The sequence below is a fragment of the Bufo bufo genome, chromosome 6, assembly GCF_905171765.1.
Source record: "Bufo bufo chromosome 6, aBufBuf1.1, whole genome shotgun sequence".
Lineage (NCBI taxonomy): Eukaryota > Metazoa > Chordata > Amphibia > Anura > Bufonidae > Bufo > Bufo bufo.
The window spans coordinates 182,713,044-182,727,297 of NC_053394.1; the positions used below are offsets into that span (position 1 = coordinate 182,713,044).

The 14,254-nt window shown below is 43.4% G+C and overlaps 1 protein-coding gene across 4 annotated transcripts in view; it reads left to right on the plus strand.

Moving 5' to 3' along the window:
• The first annotated feature begins 579 nt into the window (after positions 1 to 579).
• Positions 580 to 14,254, plus strand: part of LOC121003834 (V-type proton ATPase 116 kDa subunit a3-like) — a 73,871-nt gene continuing 60,196 nt past the window's right edge. For 2 of the 4 annotated variants that reach the window (XM_040435750.1, XM_040435754.1), the window contains exons 1-5: positions 1,006 to 1,039; positions 1,145 to 1,269; positions 4,167 to 4,245; positions 4,322 to 4,551; positions 11,530 to 11,615. In XM_040435750.1, coding sequence (XP_040291684.1) covers positions 1,021 to 1,039; positions 1,145 to 1,269; positions 4,167 to 4,245; positions 4,322 to 4,551; positions 11,530 to 11,615 — 539 coding nt within the window. In that variant the 5' untranslated portion in view covers positions 1,006 to 1,020. Of the gene's footprint in view, positions 719 to 1,005; positions 1,040 to 1,133; positions 1,270 to 4,166; positions 4,246 to 4,321; positions 4,552 to 11,529; positions 11,616 to 14,254 lie in introns of those variants that run through there. The other 2 variants (XM_040435751.1, XM_040435753.1) reach the window with 2 other exon arrangements.

Consider the following 14,254-nt stretch of genomic DNA (forward strand, 5'->3'; position numbering starts at 1 on the left):
CTGCTATGCTTGCTCCCTGTGGCAACAAGGAGTTCTGAACATAGCAGGACTTCTGGCTGACTGCCTGGGACAGCTAGGGGCTTTCCCGCTGGATTAGAGGCGGTTGGGATTTATGGGCATAGTGTAGCAGAAATGGCAGGTCCACCACAGTCTGACACATTTAATATGCTTATGCCAGATGTAAATTACATATGAAACCTACATCAGTTCAGTTTCTAGCACATGGACTTTACAGATGCAACAAATTTATTAACAGGCGCTCATGTCTTAATAAATTGCCTTCACCAGCGATCTTTTTACTGTAACTGGCACGTGAAATGCCATTCTTTAGTAAATGCCCATCTTGTGACTTTTTAAAAGCAGGACTGATAAATTATCCCTTCAAAGTTCTGTTACTTTTTTCCACCTATTCTGACTCGGTCAGCAAAATGTGGTTCCCAGCTATCATCAGGCATGGTTTCAGAGTTGTATGGCCACTAAAAGCCAGAGTCAGCCACCCCTCCTCCCAGTCCTGAATGCAACTCGTGACTCTGAAAATTTCCCAACCACAGAGCTTCCTCATTTGGTTTCAGCCCATTCTGGGAATGCTCCCCTTTCTGTCTGATAAACCAATGACACACTTTACCTCCCTGGTCTCCACCTACAGGGCAGGACGCAGCATTGAGGAAGTTGTGCTGCTGTGCCAATCTCACAACTCCAGCTCAGTAGCAGTTCTGTGGTATAGTATTGTTGTTTTCTTACTTTGGATTACTGTGGGTACAGCTGCAGCACAAAACGGTGCCTTTCCATATTCAGGTTTTTTGTGTCGTTTTTTTGGATGCCAGGAGTGGATGCAAAACGAGAAGATTCCTGCTTTTGGCTTCCAAAAAACCTGAATGTGGAAACCCAGTTAGCTTGAGGACTGGGTCACTACTTATTGGCTCTCCCCTAGGCTTTGAAGCTACATAACCATTTCCAGCTGCTTATTCAGACTTGTCTATACATAGCTTTGCACTAATTGTGTAGCATCTCTGTCTAGTAATGGAGGATGATATACCTGGTGTGTAATAATGTCATATTATTCTATGTAAAAGATGAAGCATATCATCTCATTGTCTGCTCAGTATTATTTACTAGTGCTTCTATATTTGAATGACTTTTGCAGATGCAAAGATGGGCTCTCTTTTCCGAGGGGAGGAGATGTGCCTGGCTCAGCTATTTCTTCAGTCTGGTTGTGAATACCAATGTGTAAGCGAGCTGGGTGAGCTTGGCTTGGTAGAGTTTCGAGATGTAAGTATTTTGTATCATGTGTACTGACTCTTCCTGTCTCCTTCCTACCTACCTCATGTTCCTGCCTGTAGTCAGTGGGGGTCATTTGCTAAAGACTGGTGTTTCCCATGTCAGGTTAATTTCACATGACTGTGTTCAGTCTGGGAAACGCACTGCATGGCTGCATTTCCCAGACTGAACACCGCGTTACAGTGATCTGAGGTATAGTATTTTGGATATATGGTGCACTGAAGCTTTTACACACCGAGCACAACTTCCCCTCAGGCCTCTTTCACACGATCTAGTGAACGCCATATACTGTGGCCTGAAACCTGACCTATTCATTTCAACTGTGTGTTATTTTTCATGCATCATCTTTATGTTCATGAAAAATCAAAGCATGTTCTATATTTAGCGTTTTTCATGCAGCTCTAGCCCAATAGAAATAAATGGGGCTTGTGTGAAAAAACGGAAGGCATCCAAATGCAGCGCATTTTTCGCTGATGGTTACTAGGAGATTGTTATGCTTCAGCTTTTTCTCATGCTCATGAAAAATACATGCAATCCGGATGGAAGAACACACACACTATATGCAATCGCAGCAAAAAAATTATTGAACTTCCGTGCAAAACGATATGTTTTTTCCTGAACAAATCCTGGCACAATTCGTATCGTTCTTGTGAAAGAGGCCTTAGGGGTATATTCATATGTGTTTTTGTTTTTCTTTTGCTAAACGCCAGTAAGCACCATTGTAGGCTCTGGGACTCCACGCAGTTCTCAGGTGAGCTCAGTCATGACTGAACAGAAAAACTTGCCACGTTTGAAAAGAAAAAAAATATCCATTTATGGTAACTGTTCCATTCATTGAGAACCTACGTTTTGTATGGCAGATTTCTATCATTTAGGCCTTATGCATATGACTATGTCCATATTGTGGTCCGCAAACCTTCCATGTGCAACCCACAAAATACGGACACCTTCTGTGTAAAATCCACTTTTTCTCACTCTCATTACAAGAAAACTACTATTCTTGTCTACTAAACAGACAAGAATGGGACATGTTCTATAATTTGCAACAAAATGGACTGGGAGCTTCCTAGTGAAGCACTGCTAATAACAATCATGGACGGCAGGAAACCACTGATCACAGTAACACAGAGTGTTTCAGAAGATCAATTTGCTGATCCTGTGTGGCGGGAGGGCAGAGTACGATATGTGTCACTGAAGGTGATAGAGAAGGGTCATTAGGAGAAGAAAGACGAAGGCATAGAAGGACCAAAGAAAACAATAAATCCAGTAGTGTTGGATTTTTTTTTTTATTTTTTTTTTGCGACAACTTTCAACTTGCACTGCAACCCCATTCAGTTTAGTTGCTGCACTGGACAACTATTTTTGGTCATGCAATGGGTGTCAAAGCCAAGATTGCTGTGTAGCCTTGGCCTTTGGCCTCTTGCACTTTTTTTTGTTCTGTTTTTTTTGCGTTCGCTATACGGACCGTATGCGGAACCATTAATTTCAATGGATCCGCAAAAAAAACTGAAGGTACTCGGTATGTCTTCCGTTCCCGTATTTCCATTTTTCCGTTCCGTTCAAAGATAGAACATGTCCTATTATTGTCCCCATAACGGACAAGGATAGTACTGTTCTATCAGGGGCCAGCTGTTCTGTTCTGCAAAAAATGGAATGCACACGGACGCCATCCGTATTTTCTGCGGACCGCAAAGTACTGAAAAGGCCATACGGTCGTGTGCAAGAGGCCTTAGTAATATAAGGAATTTTGTTATGCAGCAGCAACACAGAGTATTTTAGAGTATTATTATTTTGATGATATGGTATGTGACAGAAGCAGTGTTATAAGATGAGTTAGGGAACAAAGAGACAAGTAGGAGGGGCAGGCCACCACTGAAGACACAGCTGCATTTGATAAGGCAGCATAAAAAGTTAAAGGGGTTTTCCGGGAATTTATATTGATGACCTATCTAGGTCATCAATATCAGAATAGCGGCGGCCGAAACATAGGGCCCCCACGATCAGCTGTTAAAAGAGGCTGGTGCTCCATGAGCCATACATTGGTCACATGGCCTCGCTGCAGCTCGGCCTTATCCAAGTGAATGGGGCTGAGCTGCAATACCAAGCACAGCCACTATACAATGTACGGCGCTGTGCTTGGAAAGCTGCCGGGAGCCAGTGGCTCCCTGAAACAGCTGATCCTGAGGATAGTCCATCATTATCAATTCCTGCATAACCTCTTTAAGGCCTCTTTCACACGGCTGTTGCCTTGCCGTGGCCGTATTGCGGCCCGCAAATTCCCTTGAATGGGTCCGCAATCCGGAGCTGCTGTGCGGAACGGAGGCACGGAACCCCATGGAAGCACTACGGAGTGCTCCCGTGGTGTTTCTGTACATGTTCTATTTTGTTGCGGTGCAGACGGATCACGTACCCATTCAAGTTGAATGGGTCTCGATCCATCCCAGCCGCCGCACGGACATTGCCCGTGCATTGGGGACAGCATTTTGCTGTCCGCCTGACAAAGAAGAGCCAAACGTCCTGGCATACAATGTAAGTCAATGGGGACGGATCTGTTTTCTGACACAATCTGACACAATAGAAAACTGATCCGTCCCCCATTGACTTTCAATGGAGCTCATGATTGATCCCTCTTAGCAATGTTAAAGATAATACAACCGGATCCGTTCATGACGGATGCATGCAGTTGTATTATTGTAACGGAAGCGTTTTTGCAGATCCATGACTGATCGGTAAAAAACGCCAGTGTGAAAGTAGCCTAAAAAAGATGCCAACAGTTGGTCACAGCATGAGAAAATTGGTGGGTAAAGTGTCCAGATAACACAGAATAACAGGTTCTGGATAAAATAATGGGGTCAGATTTCATTATTCTATCTGTCTTCAAATTTCAGCTCAATCAGAATGTTAACGCTTTCCAGCGTCGCTATGTGTCAGAGATCAGACGTTGTGATGACATGGAGACGACTTTTGGTGAGTTTCTAGGACTGTGAAGTGATTTCACATGACTTTGTGACATAATAACTCATGACTTTATTTTTCATTTCAGGGTACCTAGAACAGGAACTGCGCAAAGCTGGCATGAAGATACCGGTTTCCTCAGCATCTCCACCTGCCCCTTTACCCAAAGATGCACTGAGAATACAAGAGGAATCTGAGCAACTGGCCAAAGAGCTAAGAGAGGTCTCGGGCAACAGACAGACTCTGCGGGAACGTCTGCGTGAGCTGCGAGAGTTTGCCAATATACTACGAGAAAGTCAGAGGTTCACAGGGCCACTGGTGAGCGCTCCATGTATCATATTGTAATTTTACCTCTGGGAGAACTTCAGAATAACTCAAAGTAGTTTCTGGTAAAAAAAAATAAAAAATTATCAAGTGCTCATGGCATGCCCCCGACACAGAAGTTTCATACATGCCAGCTCCACCTTGCTTTGGTTCTCCATCTTCTTGTACCCGTGCTGTTTACATCCGTTTGGTTGTGGGGATGGTCACATTCCATGCTGCAGCCAATGACTGGCTTCACCTCTGAATGCATGTGACAATGCCCACAGCACGGAGACCGGAAGATGGAGGTAGTGCAGAGAACCTTGGAGCAGATAAGTACTAATCTACTGTTTCAAGGGGGCGGGCTGCAGGGACTTAATAAAAAATATTTTTTACTGGAAAGCCCCTTTAACCACTTAAGGACCACAGGTTTATACCCCCCTAATGACCAGGCCCTTTTTTACAAATCGGCACTAAACAATTTTAACGGTTTATTGCTCGGTCATGCAACTTGGCACCCAAATGAATTTTACCTCCTTTTCTTCTCACAAATACAGCTTTCTTTTGGTGGTCTTCGATTGCTGCTAAGATTTTTCATTTTTCCGATATGAATCAAAATAGGCCGCAATTTTCTCAAAAAAAGTGTATTTTTAACTTTCCCTGGTTAAATTGTTCAAATATAATTACATTTCTATACAAGTTTGTGTCAGAATTTATTGTGCTACATGTCTTTGATAAAAAAAAAATCCAATAAGTGTATATTTATTGGTTTGCGCAAAAGGTATAGCGTTTACAAACTATGGTACAAAAATGTGAATTTCCGCATTTGTCATGTTTCTTGAGGTGCTAGAATACCAGGATAGTATAAATACCCCCCAAATGACCCCATTTTAGAAAGAAGACACCCCAAAGTATTCGCGGAGGGGCATGGTGAGTTCATGTATGATTTCATTTTTTTTCACAAGTTAGCGGAAAATGACACTTTCTGAGAAAAAAAAAAGTTTCCATTTCTGCTAACTTCTGGCAAAAAAAAAAAAAATCTCCCATGGACTCACTATGCCCCTCAGTGAATACCTTGGAGTGTCTACTTTCCGAAATGGGGTCATTTGTGGGGTGTGTTTACTGTTCTTGCATTTTGGGCGGGGCTAAATTGTGAGCAACCCTGTAAAGCCTAAAGGTACCTTTACGCACCTAAGCTGCAAAAAAGTGTCACACGTGGTATCGCCGTACTCAGGAGAAGTAGGGCAATGTGTTTTGGGGTGTATTTTTACATATACCCATGCTGGGTGAGAGAAATATCTCTGTAAATTGACAACTTTTCCCATTTTTTTTTTTATACAAAGTTGCCAATTTACAGAGATATTTCTCTCACCCAGCATGGGTAGATGTAAAAAGACACCCCAAAACACATTGCCCTACTTCTCCTGAGTATGGAGATACTACATGTGTGACACTTTTTTGCAGCCTAGGTGCACAAAGGGGCCCAAATTCCAATGAGTACCTTTAGGATTTCACAGGGCATTTTTTACGCATTGGATTCCAAACTACTTCTCACGCTTTATGGCCCCTAAAATGCCAGGGCAGTATAAATACCCCACAAGTGACCCCATTTTGGAAAGAAGACACTCCAAGGTATTCCGTGACGGGCATCGCGAGTTCCTAGAATATATTTTTTTTTGGCACAAGTTAGCGGAAAATGATTTTTTCTTACAAAGTCTCATATTCCACAAACTTATGACAAAAAATACAATTTTACATGAACTCGCCATGCCCCTCACAAAATACCTTGGAGTGTCTTCTTTCCAAAATGGGGTCACTTGTGGGGTATTTATACTGCCCTGGCATTTTAGGGGACCTAAAGCGTGAGAAGTCTGGAATCCAAATGCGTAAAAAATGCCCTGTGAAATCCTAAAGGCACTCATTGGAATTTGGGCCCCTTTGCGCACCTAGCCTGCAAAAAATTGTCACACATGTGGTATTGTCGTACTCAGAAAAGTAGGGCAATGTGTTTTGGGGTGTATTTTTACATATACCCATACTGTGTGTGAGAAATATCTCTGTAAATTGACAACTTTTCCCATTTTTTTTATACAAAGTTGGCAATTTACAGAGTTATTTCTCACACACAATATGGGTATATGTAAAAATACACCCCAAAACACATTGCTCTACTACTCCTGAGTACGGCGATACCACATGTGTGACACTTTGTTGCAGCCTAGGTGCGTAAAGGGACCCAAATTCCAATGACTACCTTTTAGGAGGGCATTTTTAGACATTTGGATTCCAGACTTCTTCTCACGCTTTAGGGCCCCTAAAATGCCCGGGCAGTATAAATACCCCACATGTGACCCCATTTTGGAAAGAAGACACCCCAAGGTATTCCGTGAGGGGCATGATGGCGAGTTCATAGAAGATTTTCTTTTTTTGCAACAAGTTAGGGGAAATTTTTATTTTATTTTTTTCTCACAAAGTCTCCCTTTCCGCTAACTTGTGACAAAAAGTTCAATCTTTCATGGACTCGATATGCCCCTCAGTGAATACCTTGCGGTGTCTTCTTTCCAAAATGGGGTCATTTGTGGGGTGTTTGTACTGCCCTGGCATTTGAGGGTCTCCACAATCATTACATGTATGGCCAGCATTAGGAGTTTCTGCTATTCTCCTTATATTGAGCATACGGGTAATGAGATATATTTTTCCGTTCAGCCTCTGGGCTGAAAGAAAAAATGAACGGCACAGATTTCTTCATTCGCATCGATCAATGTGGATGAAAAAATCTCTGCCAAAAAATGTGCAAAAAAAAAAAGGAGGGGAAAGGCGTCTGCCAGGACATAGGAGCTCCGCCCAATATCCAAACCCACTCAGCTCGTATGCCCTGGCAAACCCGATTTCTCCATTCACATCAATCGATGTGGATGAATAAATCATTGGCGGAATTATTATTATTTTTTTTATACAAAATGTTTGCCAAAGCAGCTCATAAGCCTCGGCAAACGTATCTTTTTTTTACTGCAGAGGAGAAATCTCGTCTTGCATCGCCGCATACACCGACTTTTGTGTAATCTGACAGCAGCGCAATGCTTCTGTCAGAATGCACATCAGTGCTGCAGCTGGTTGATCGCTTGGTCCACCTAGAAGGTAAAAAAAAACAAAAAACAGGCCGCAACGCAATAAATTTTATTAACATTAACTGTATATAACATTTGAACAGAACATTAACTTTTATATACTTTATTGAACTTTTGAAACAGAACATTAACATTTTTGCTTACCTGTGATATATATATATATTTTTTTTTTTTACCTTTAGAGGACAAACCTCTCCTTCCCCATGGTAGAATGTGCAAATTGCCCAGAGATGTGGCGAAGTACATTATGCACTTTGTCCCAGGTGAAAGAGAGGTTTGTGGCAGCTCTGTGTGAAAGGGCCCTAAGACCCCTGTGTGCCTGTCCTGTGTGACGCAATCCCTATACTAATAGTGTACCTGTGTGTGGTACTTGCGGAAACACTCCCCTATGCATAGGGCAGGCTAGTCAGGACAAAAAAAGGTGGTGTCACGCCTTAGTCCAGCCCTGCTACAGACACAACATCTTTTTCTTGGGGAACGTTGAGTTGGGGTACCAGGATAGACACTCGGGAAGTGTCTGCCATGTAGCCGGCTCACTACATCAGAGACTTGGGGCACGGACCCTCCTGGATACAGGATTTCCGAAATAATCTCTTCCTGGAATTTTAGGAAGGATCCTGTTCTCCCAGCCTTACTGTAGACACCTTCTTATACCAGCGTCTGGTGCGGCGGGACACTAAATAGGGAGCCAACATCTGGTCATTGAAGTCCACCCCTCCCATGTGAAGGTTATAGTCGTGGACAGAGAGGGGTTTCACAATGACTCCAGTTGCCCTTTCAATTTGGACAGTCGTGTCTGCGTGAATGGTGAACAGAAGGTAAACGTCCCTCTTGTCCCTCCACTTCACCGCGAGCAGTTCTTGGTCACACAAGGCAGCCCTCTCCCCCCGTGCAAGTCGGGTATTAACGAGCCGTTAGGGGAAGCCCCGGCGACTAGGTCGCGCAGTTCCACAGCATTGAATTCCGACTAGATGTAAGTGCCGAAAGAGGGCCACGCTTGAGTAAAAATTGTCCACGTATAAGTGGTACCCCTTGTGGAGTAAGGGTGACACCAAGTCACTGCTCCCCAGGTAGTCAAGACATCCGACCGGCTCCAGTTTTGAGTCTTTTCCCTCATAGACCCTAAAACGATATGTATAGCCTGTGGCCCATTCACAGAGCTTATACAGTTTGACCCCATACCGGGCGCGCTTGTTGGGGATGTACTGTTTGATGCCAAGGCGCCCGGTAAAATGTACTAGGGACTCGTCTATGCAGATGTTCTGATTGGGGGTATACGCATCTGCAAATCTGGATGACAAATGGTCTATGAGGGGCCGAATTTTGTGGAGCCGGTCATAAGCAGGGTGGCCTCTTGGATGACAGGTTTTATTGTCAGCGAAATGCATAAAGCACATAATGACCTCAATACGTGCCCTGGACATAGCAGCAGAGAACATGGGCATGTAATGTATTGGGTCTTTAGACCAATAGGACCGCAATACATTTTTTTTTGTTAGACCCATGCTGAGGATAAGGCCCAAAATAAATTTAAATTCGGAAACTGTGACTGGTTTCCACCGGAAAGGCTGGGCATAGTAGCTTTCCGGATTGGCGGTTATATAGTCTGTGGCGTAGCGGTTGGTTTCTGCCACAACTAAGTCATAGAGATCCGTGGTGAAGAACAGCTCAAAAAAACTTGAGGGCTGATCCTAAATGAGCTGTCTCCACGCGAACTCCAGACTGGGCGGTGAAAGGGGGCAATACGGGTGCGGCGGAAGCAGGGGAGTGCCAATTAGGATTTGCCAGCACCTCTGGGAGTCTAAGGGCTCTACAGGCCTGTGAACGTGGTGGCTGCGACAGGGGAGTTACTGCACGTGCCACCGTACCAGCTTGAACTGCCCTTCTGGTGCTCGCCACTTCACCAGGGAATACGGCAGTGCTGGTAGAAGGTCCAGGGTGTGCTGCGCTGCTGGTGTATGCCGCACCATAAAAAAGATCAGCGCTAGCACCACTCTGCTGCAAATGAGGCTCATCATGCAGGGTATGCAGAACACTGACATGGGATCGGGTACGCCTGACCGTAGCAGGGACCTCAACCTCGTCATCTTCGCTAGCGGTTAGAGTGCCACTGCTGTCTACAGGTTCATATTCTGAACCACTGGATTCAGCGGATGAGGCATCCCCATCGCTTTCATCCATCACGGCCAGAATCCTGTAGGCCTCTTCAGCGGAATACCCCTTGTTTGACATTTTGGGCTCACTAAATTTAGGGGGTATTCCTCTGAGACTACCCAGGAAAAAGAGCAAACCTACCTAGTAAAAAGGAGTGCTTGCAAAGTAAAGCTGCGATCGCTAATAAAGATCCAAAAAGCTTAAAAGTGATCTTTATAGCGGCGCATCGATTTTACAGTGTTTTTGCAGTGATCAGAAAAAAATTATTCCGTCACTGCGGTGGGGCGGACTGAACGCAAGTGTGCGCACAAGATCAGGCCTGATCGGGCGAACACTGCGTTTTTTGTAGAGCCTAAGGTGACCCTAATGTACTTATATAGATCTGATTGCGATCAGTCTTGATCACTTACAGATACTATATAGTACTAATGCTGATTAGCGACAGCGATGACGCTAATCAGCGACTAATCAGTGACTGCGGTGGGCTGGGCACTAACTACCTAGCAAGTAGCTAACTACCTGGCGGTGATGAGGGACTCTTACAGGGGGGTGATCAATGACAGGGGGGTGATCAGGGAGTCTAATATGGGTGATCAGGGGTTAATAAGTGACAGGGGGGGGGGTGTAGTGTATGTGTGGTGATTGGTGCTACTTACAGAGCTGCCTGTGTCCTCTGGTGGTCGATCCAAGCAAAAGGGACCACCAGAGGACCAGGTAGCAGGTATATCAGAGGCTATTTTGTAAATAGCGTCTGACATACCTCCTTTCATTGGATCTTTTAAAAATCTACAGCTTGCCAGCCAATGATCGCTGCCGGCAGGCTGTAGATTAACTTCTGAACTGCCCGATCCTGTGAATGCGCGCTCCTGTGAGCGCGCGTTCACAGGAAATCTCGGGTCTCACGAGATGATGCCTTTCGCCGTTAGTGTGACCTGAGAGAGCCGCCGCTTTCACGCCTTTCGGCGTTAGTATGACGGCAAGCGGTTAATAATAATGAGGGAGACAGCAATTGAAATTCATTTAATTCTTAAGGGGTTTATCTGGGTTGTACCGCGATCCCGTGTAGCAGCCACTGCCGATTTATGCTGTGTGTTCCTGTAGACCATTTACAAGGAGGTTTTATTTAAGCTGGACAACCTCTTAAATTTTCTTTATTCGACCCACCTGACCACCTAAGCACTCCCGGTAGCCACTCACATTTTTATTTTATTTTATTTTGCTTTTTTTTTCCTTCAAGGTCTGTGGTGCACCCTCTCTATTCCTCCTGACACATCACCTCTTCCTATGTGCGTCATGGGATTTCTCCTGAAAAGAACTAACTAGATGTTTTATTTTTGCTTCTTTTCAGATATACTCCACATTCAAAGAGTTTAATTACTCAGAACTGGCCTTTTCACAGCTGCCTACCCATCTTCTCTGTGATCACTTTGCTTCCAACATCAACCACTGCACACATTTATAGTATTTTGTAATCCTCAACTTTGTGGGTTACGAACTAATTGAGATGGTTATCTTCTAATCTCCTTCTATTAGATAATTTTGCCTCCATGCCCTTTCCACTAGTTAATATACAGTATCATATAATATGTGGCAATTAAAGGATAATATGTAAAGTACGGTATATGGCTGTCAGCCGGTGATTGTCTCTTTACACGGTTAAACACTCTGATGTGTAATGGTAATGTGACTAGTAATCTTTGTTTTTCTATAGCCAGAGTCTGAGTCATGGAGAGAACGAGCTGATACTGACCCTTTAATTGACCCTACAATAGCCTCCAGACATGACCTCCGAGTTAGGTAAGTTATTGGGTCCTCATAATTCTCTCAGATATTACAAGCGCTGAAGAAAAAAATATTCATTCTGTCATACATGTGTTGAGTGCCAGTGACATTTGATTCTAGTGCATTTATTCTTCTTGCTTGGACAGCACAATACCCATGTCCAAGGGGACTGGAGAAGTAGGGTTGAGCTACTGAGCATGTCTGTTAACTAGTGACACACAAATTAGGTTGACATTTAGAGAGGAAGTCAACAGATGGTGTCATAACAACAATACCTAGACGTAGAAGCTGTAATCTGAAAATCCTGTCCCCCATGATGTTGATTATTTATTTAGTTAGCACCCTTATCTATAATATTACACTGTACAGCATTTGCATATATATAACTACACAGTACAACTGGAGCGCAAAATCTGGGCTTTGACTGTTGCCTGACGTCTCTTCAAAATGTGTTCATTTTCTACCACAGAGAAAGTACAACATGCTGATCAAGTCACTGGTGGGAATGTGTTTAACCTGGGTTTTTGTGGTTTCCTAATAGTGTGTTGTTTTTCTCAGGTTTATTGTATGCTTTATATCTGGCCTCAGAGGCAAACATATGTCATGCCCACTGCCCTATTAATGATTATAAAACTGTAGCTACATAGATATGGGAGGTAAAACCCGCCAAAATTAAAATGAAATTGAAAAACCTAAAATTATAATTAAAATAACGTTTTAATTTTATCTAGTGTCTGCAAAATGCAAGCCAAAATTAAAAAGAAAATTAAATTTTTCCATTTGAATTTTCTTTTCCAACCCCAGTGTGGGTCATAAGTGCCAAAAATTAATGTAAAAATAATTAGCCTTTTTCATTTTAAATCTTCATTTTGTCAATTAATTCTCCTCTTCCTATAGTGGGTTTTTCATGTCAAAATCATAAATCAAATGAAAACACCATGTAGAAGCTGAAAATGGTAGATTGAGATTTAAATTTCATTTCTTGCAGGCATTTTCCCTGCCAAAACTCAAATGGAAAAGAAGTCCATTTGAATTTTCATTTTAATGTTGTACTAACATTCAGATTCATTTAAATGAGCAGCAGTGGGTGTGGTGCAGCATGCAAAATATTGTTATTTAATTCCTGACTGAACAGACAGTGACTCTGTATTTCCACTAGAGGGCTCTGTGCTTCTCCACATTTCCAACAGCTAACACAGGATCAAGTTTATCATTCCAATAGATGGCGCTGTGGCAGTGAAAACTTAGTATTGTGCCGAATGCATAGGATAAGATTATTAATCTAATAGATGATGCCCTCTTTTTGAGGAGTGAATTGTACTAGGATTATCATTATATCATCATCAACTCTGCTGCCCTGTTAACCCCCTAGATGCCATGGTGCCTAATCACCCGCAGCATCTATGGGGTTAATCCGCTCTGCGTGGTGGATGTTGCTCCAGAAAAGTACCAAGGAGCTTAATATGCGCCATAATTAGTGACTTTATATATATATATATATATATATATATATATATATATATATATATATATATATATATAATATGTGGCATAAAACAATCAGTAAATGTCCCCCATTGTGTCTGTATGACCAAAAATCAGGGTGCATGACTTGCAGAAATGCGAAGCATCCTTGGCATCACTGTTCTGATTGCTAGGAGAGTTCAGACCCCCATGATCAGTATTGATGGCCTACAATAGCACTCAGCAACCTTCTGCCAAAGGTATAGCTATAGGAGGTGCAGAGGTAGCAGTCGCCACCGGGCCCTAGGAGCCTGAGGGAGTCCAAAGAGTCCTGTGCCGCTTAAGTAGACTCCGCTATTTTACAAAGTACATACTGGTCAAGTCACTCCTCTGGCTGAAGAGAAGGGGTTAGGTCAAAAACTTGGCATGGGGGGTAGATGTTGCCGTTTAAATTTTTGCCTCAGGCACCGCAAAGGGTATGTGTTCCCTTGCCCCTGGCCATAAAGCACTGAGGGAAGGGGGGGCCCAAGCTGTACTCTTGCACCAGGGCCCATGAGCCTTTAGCTATGCCACTGCCTTCAGCACTCCAGCTGCTGTGAAACTACAACTCCTAGCATACACATGTACTCAACTGTTATTGTAACTCCCATAGATGTAAAAGGAGAATTCTGGGAGCTGTAGTTTCAGAACAGTTGGAGCTCCGGAGGTTGCTGATTCCCAGCCTACCATATTGATATATGACTATGCACAATACAGTTCTGTGGGGTGCAGTCTTCATGTGTGTGAAGTCCTGACAAAAGAACAGGTGAGGGTCTGTCATTTTGTAAATTTGCAGCAGTACAATCCACAGAAAATCATGGCACTGAATTAAAATCCACAACTGAAGTGAATTTTGTTTGTAACATGTGGCTGAGACCCCTTTAAAATCATATCCACTTTGCTGGCACGTAAACGCTGTGGTCCTGCCACCATATACTTGTGTGCAGCAAATCTACAGCATTTATGTCCAGTGTGACATGATGGACCCTAATATTTCCATGTAGCTATAGGGTGGGCCCCAGAATCAGTTCTTCTGGTGGGCCCTAGGCACCCCAGTCCAAAAATGACCCCAGGAACCAGGTGAATTCACCTTATTTTTGGAGCTTCTGCACTCAATTGTATCTGCGTCCACTGGACGCAAATACAATTGA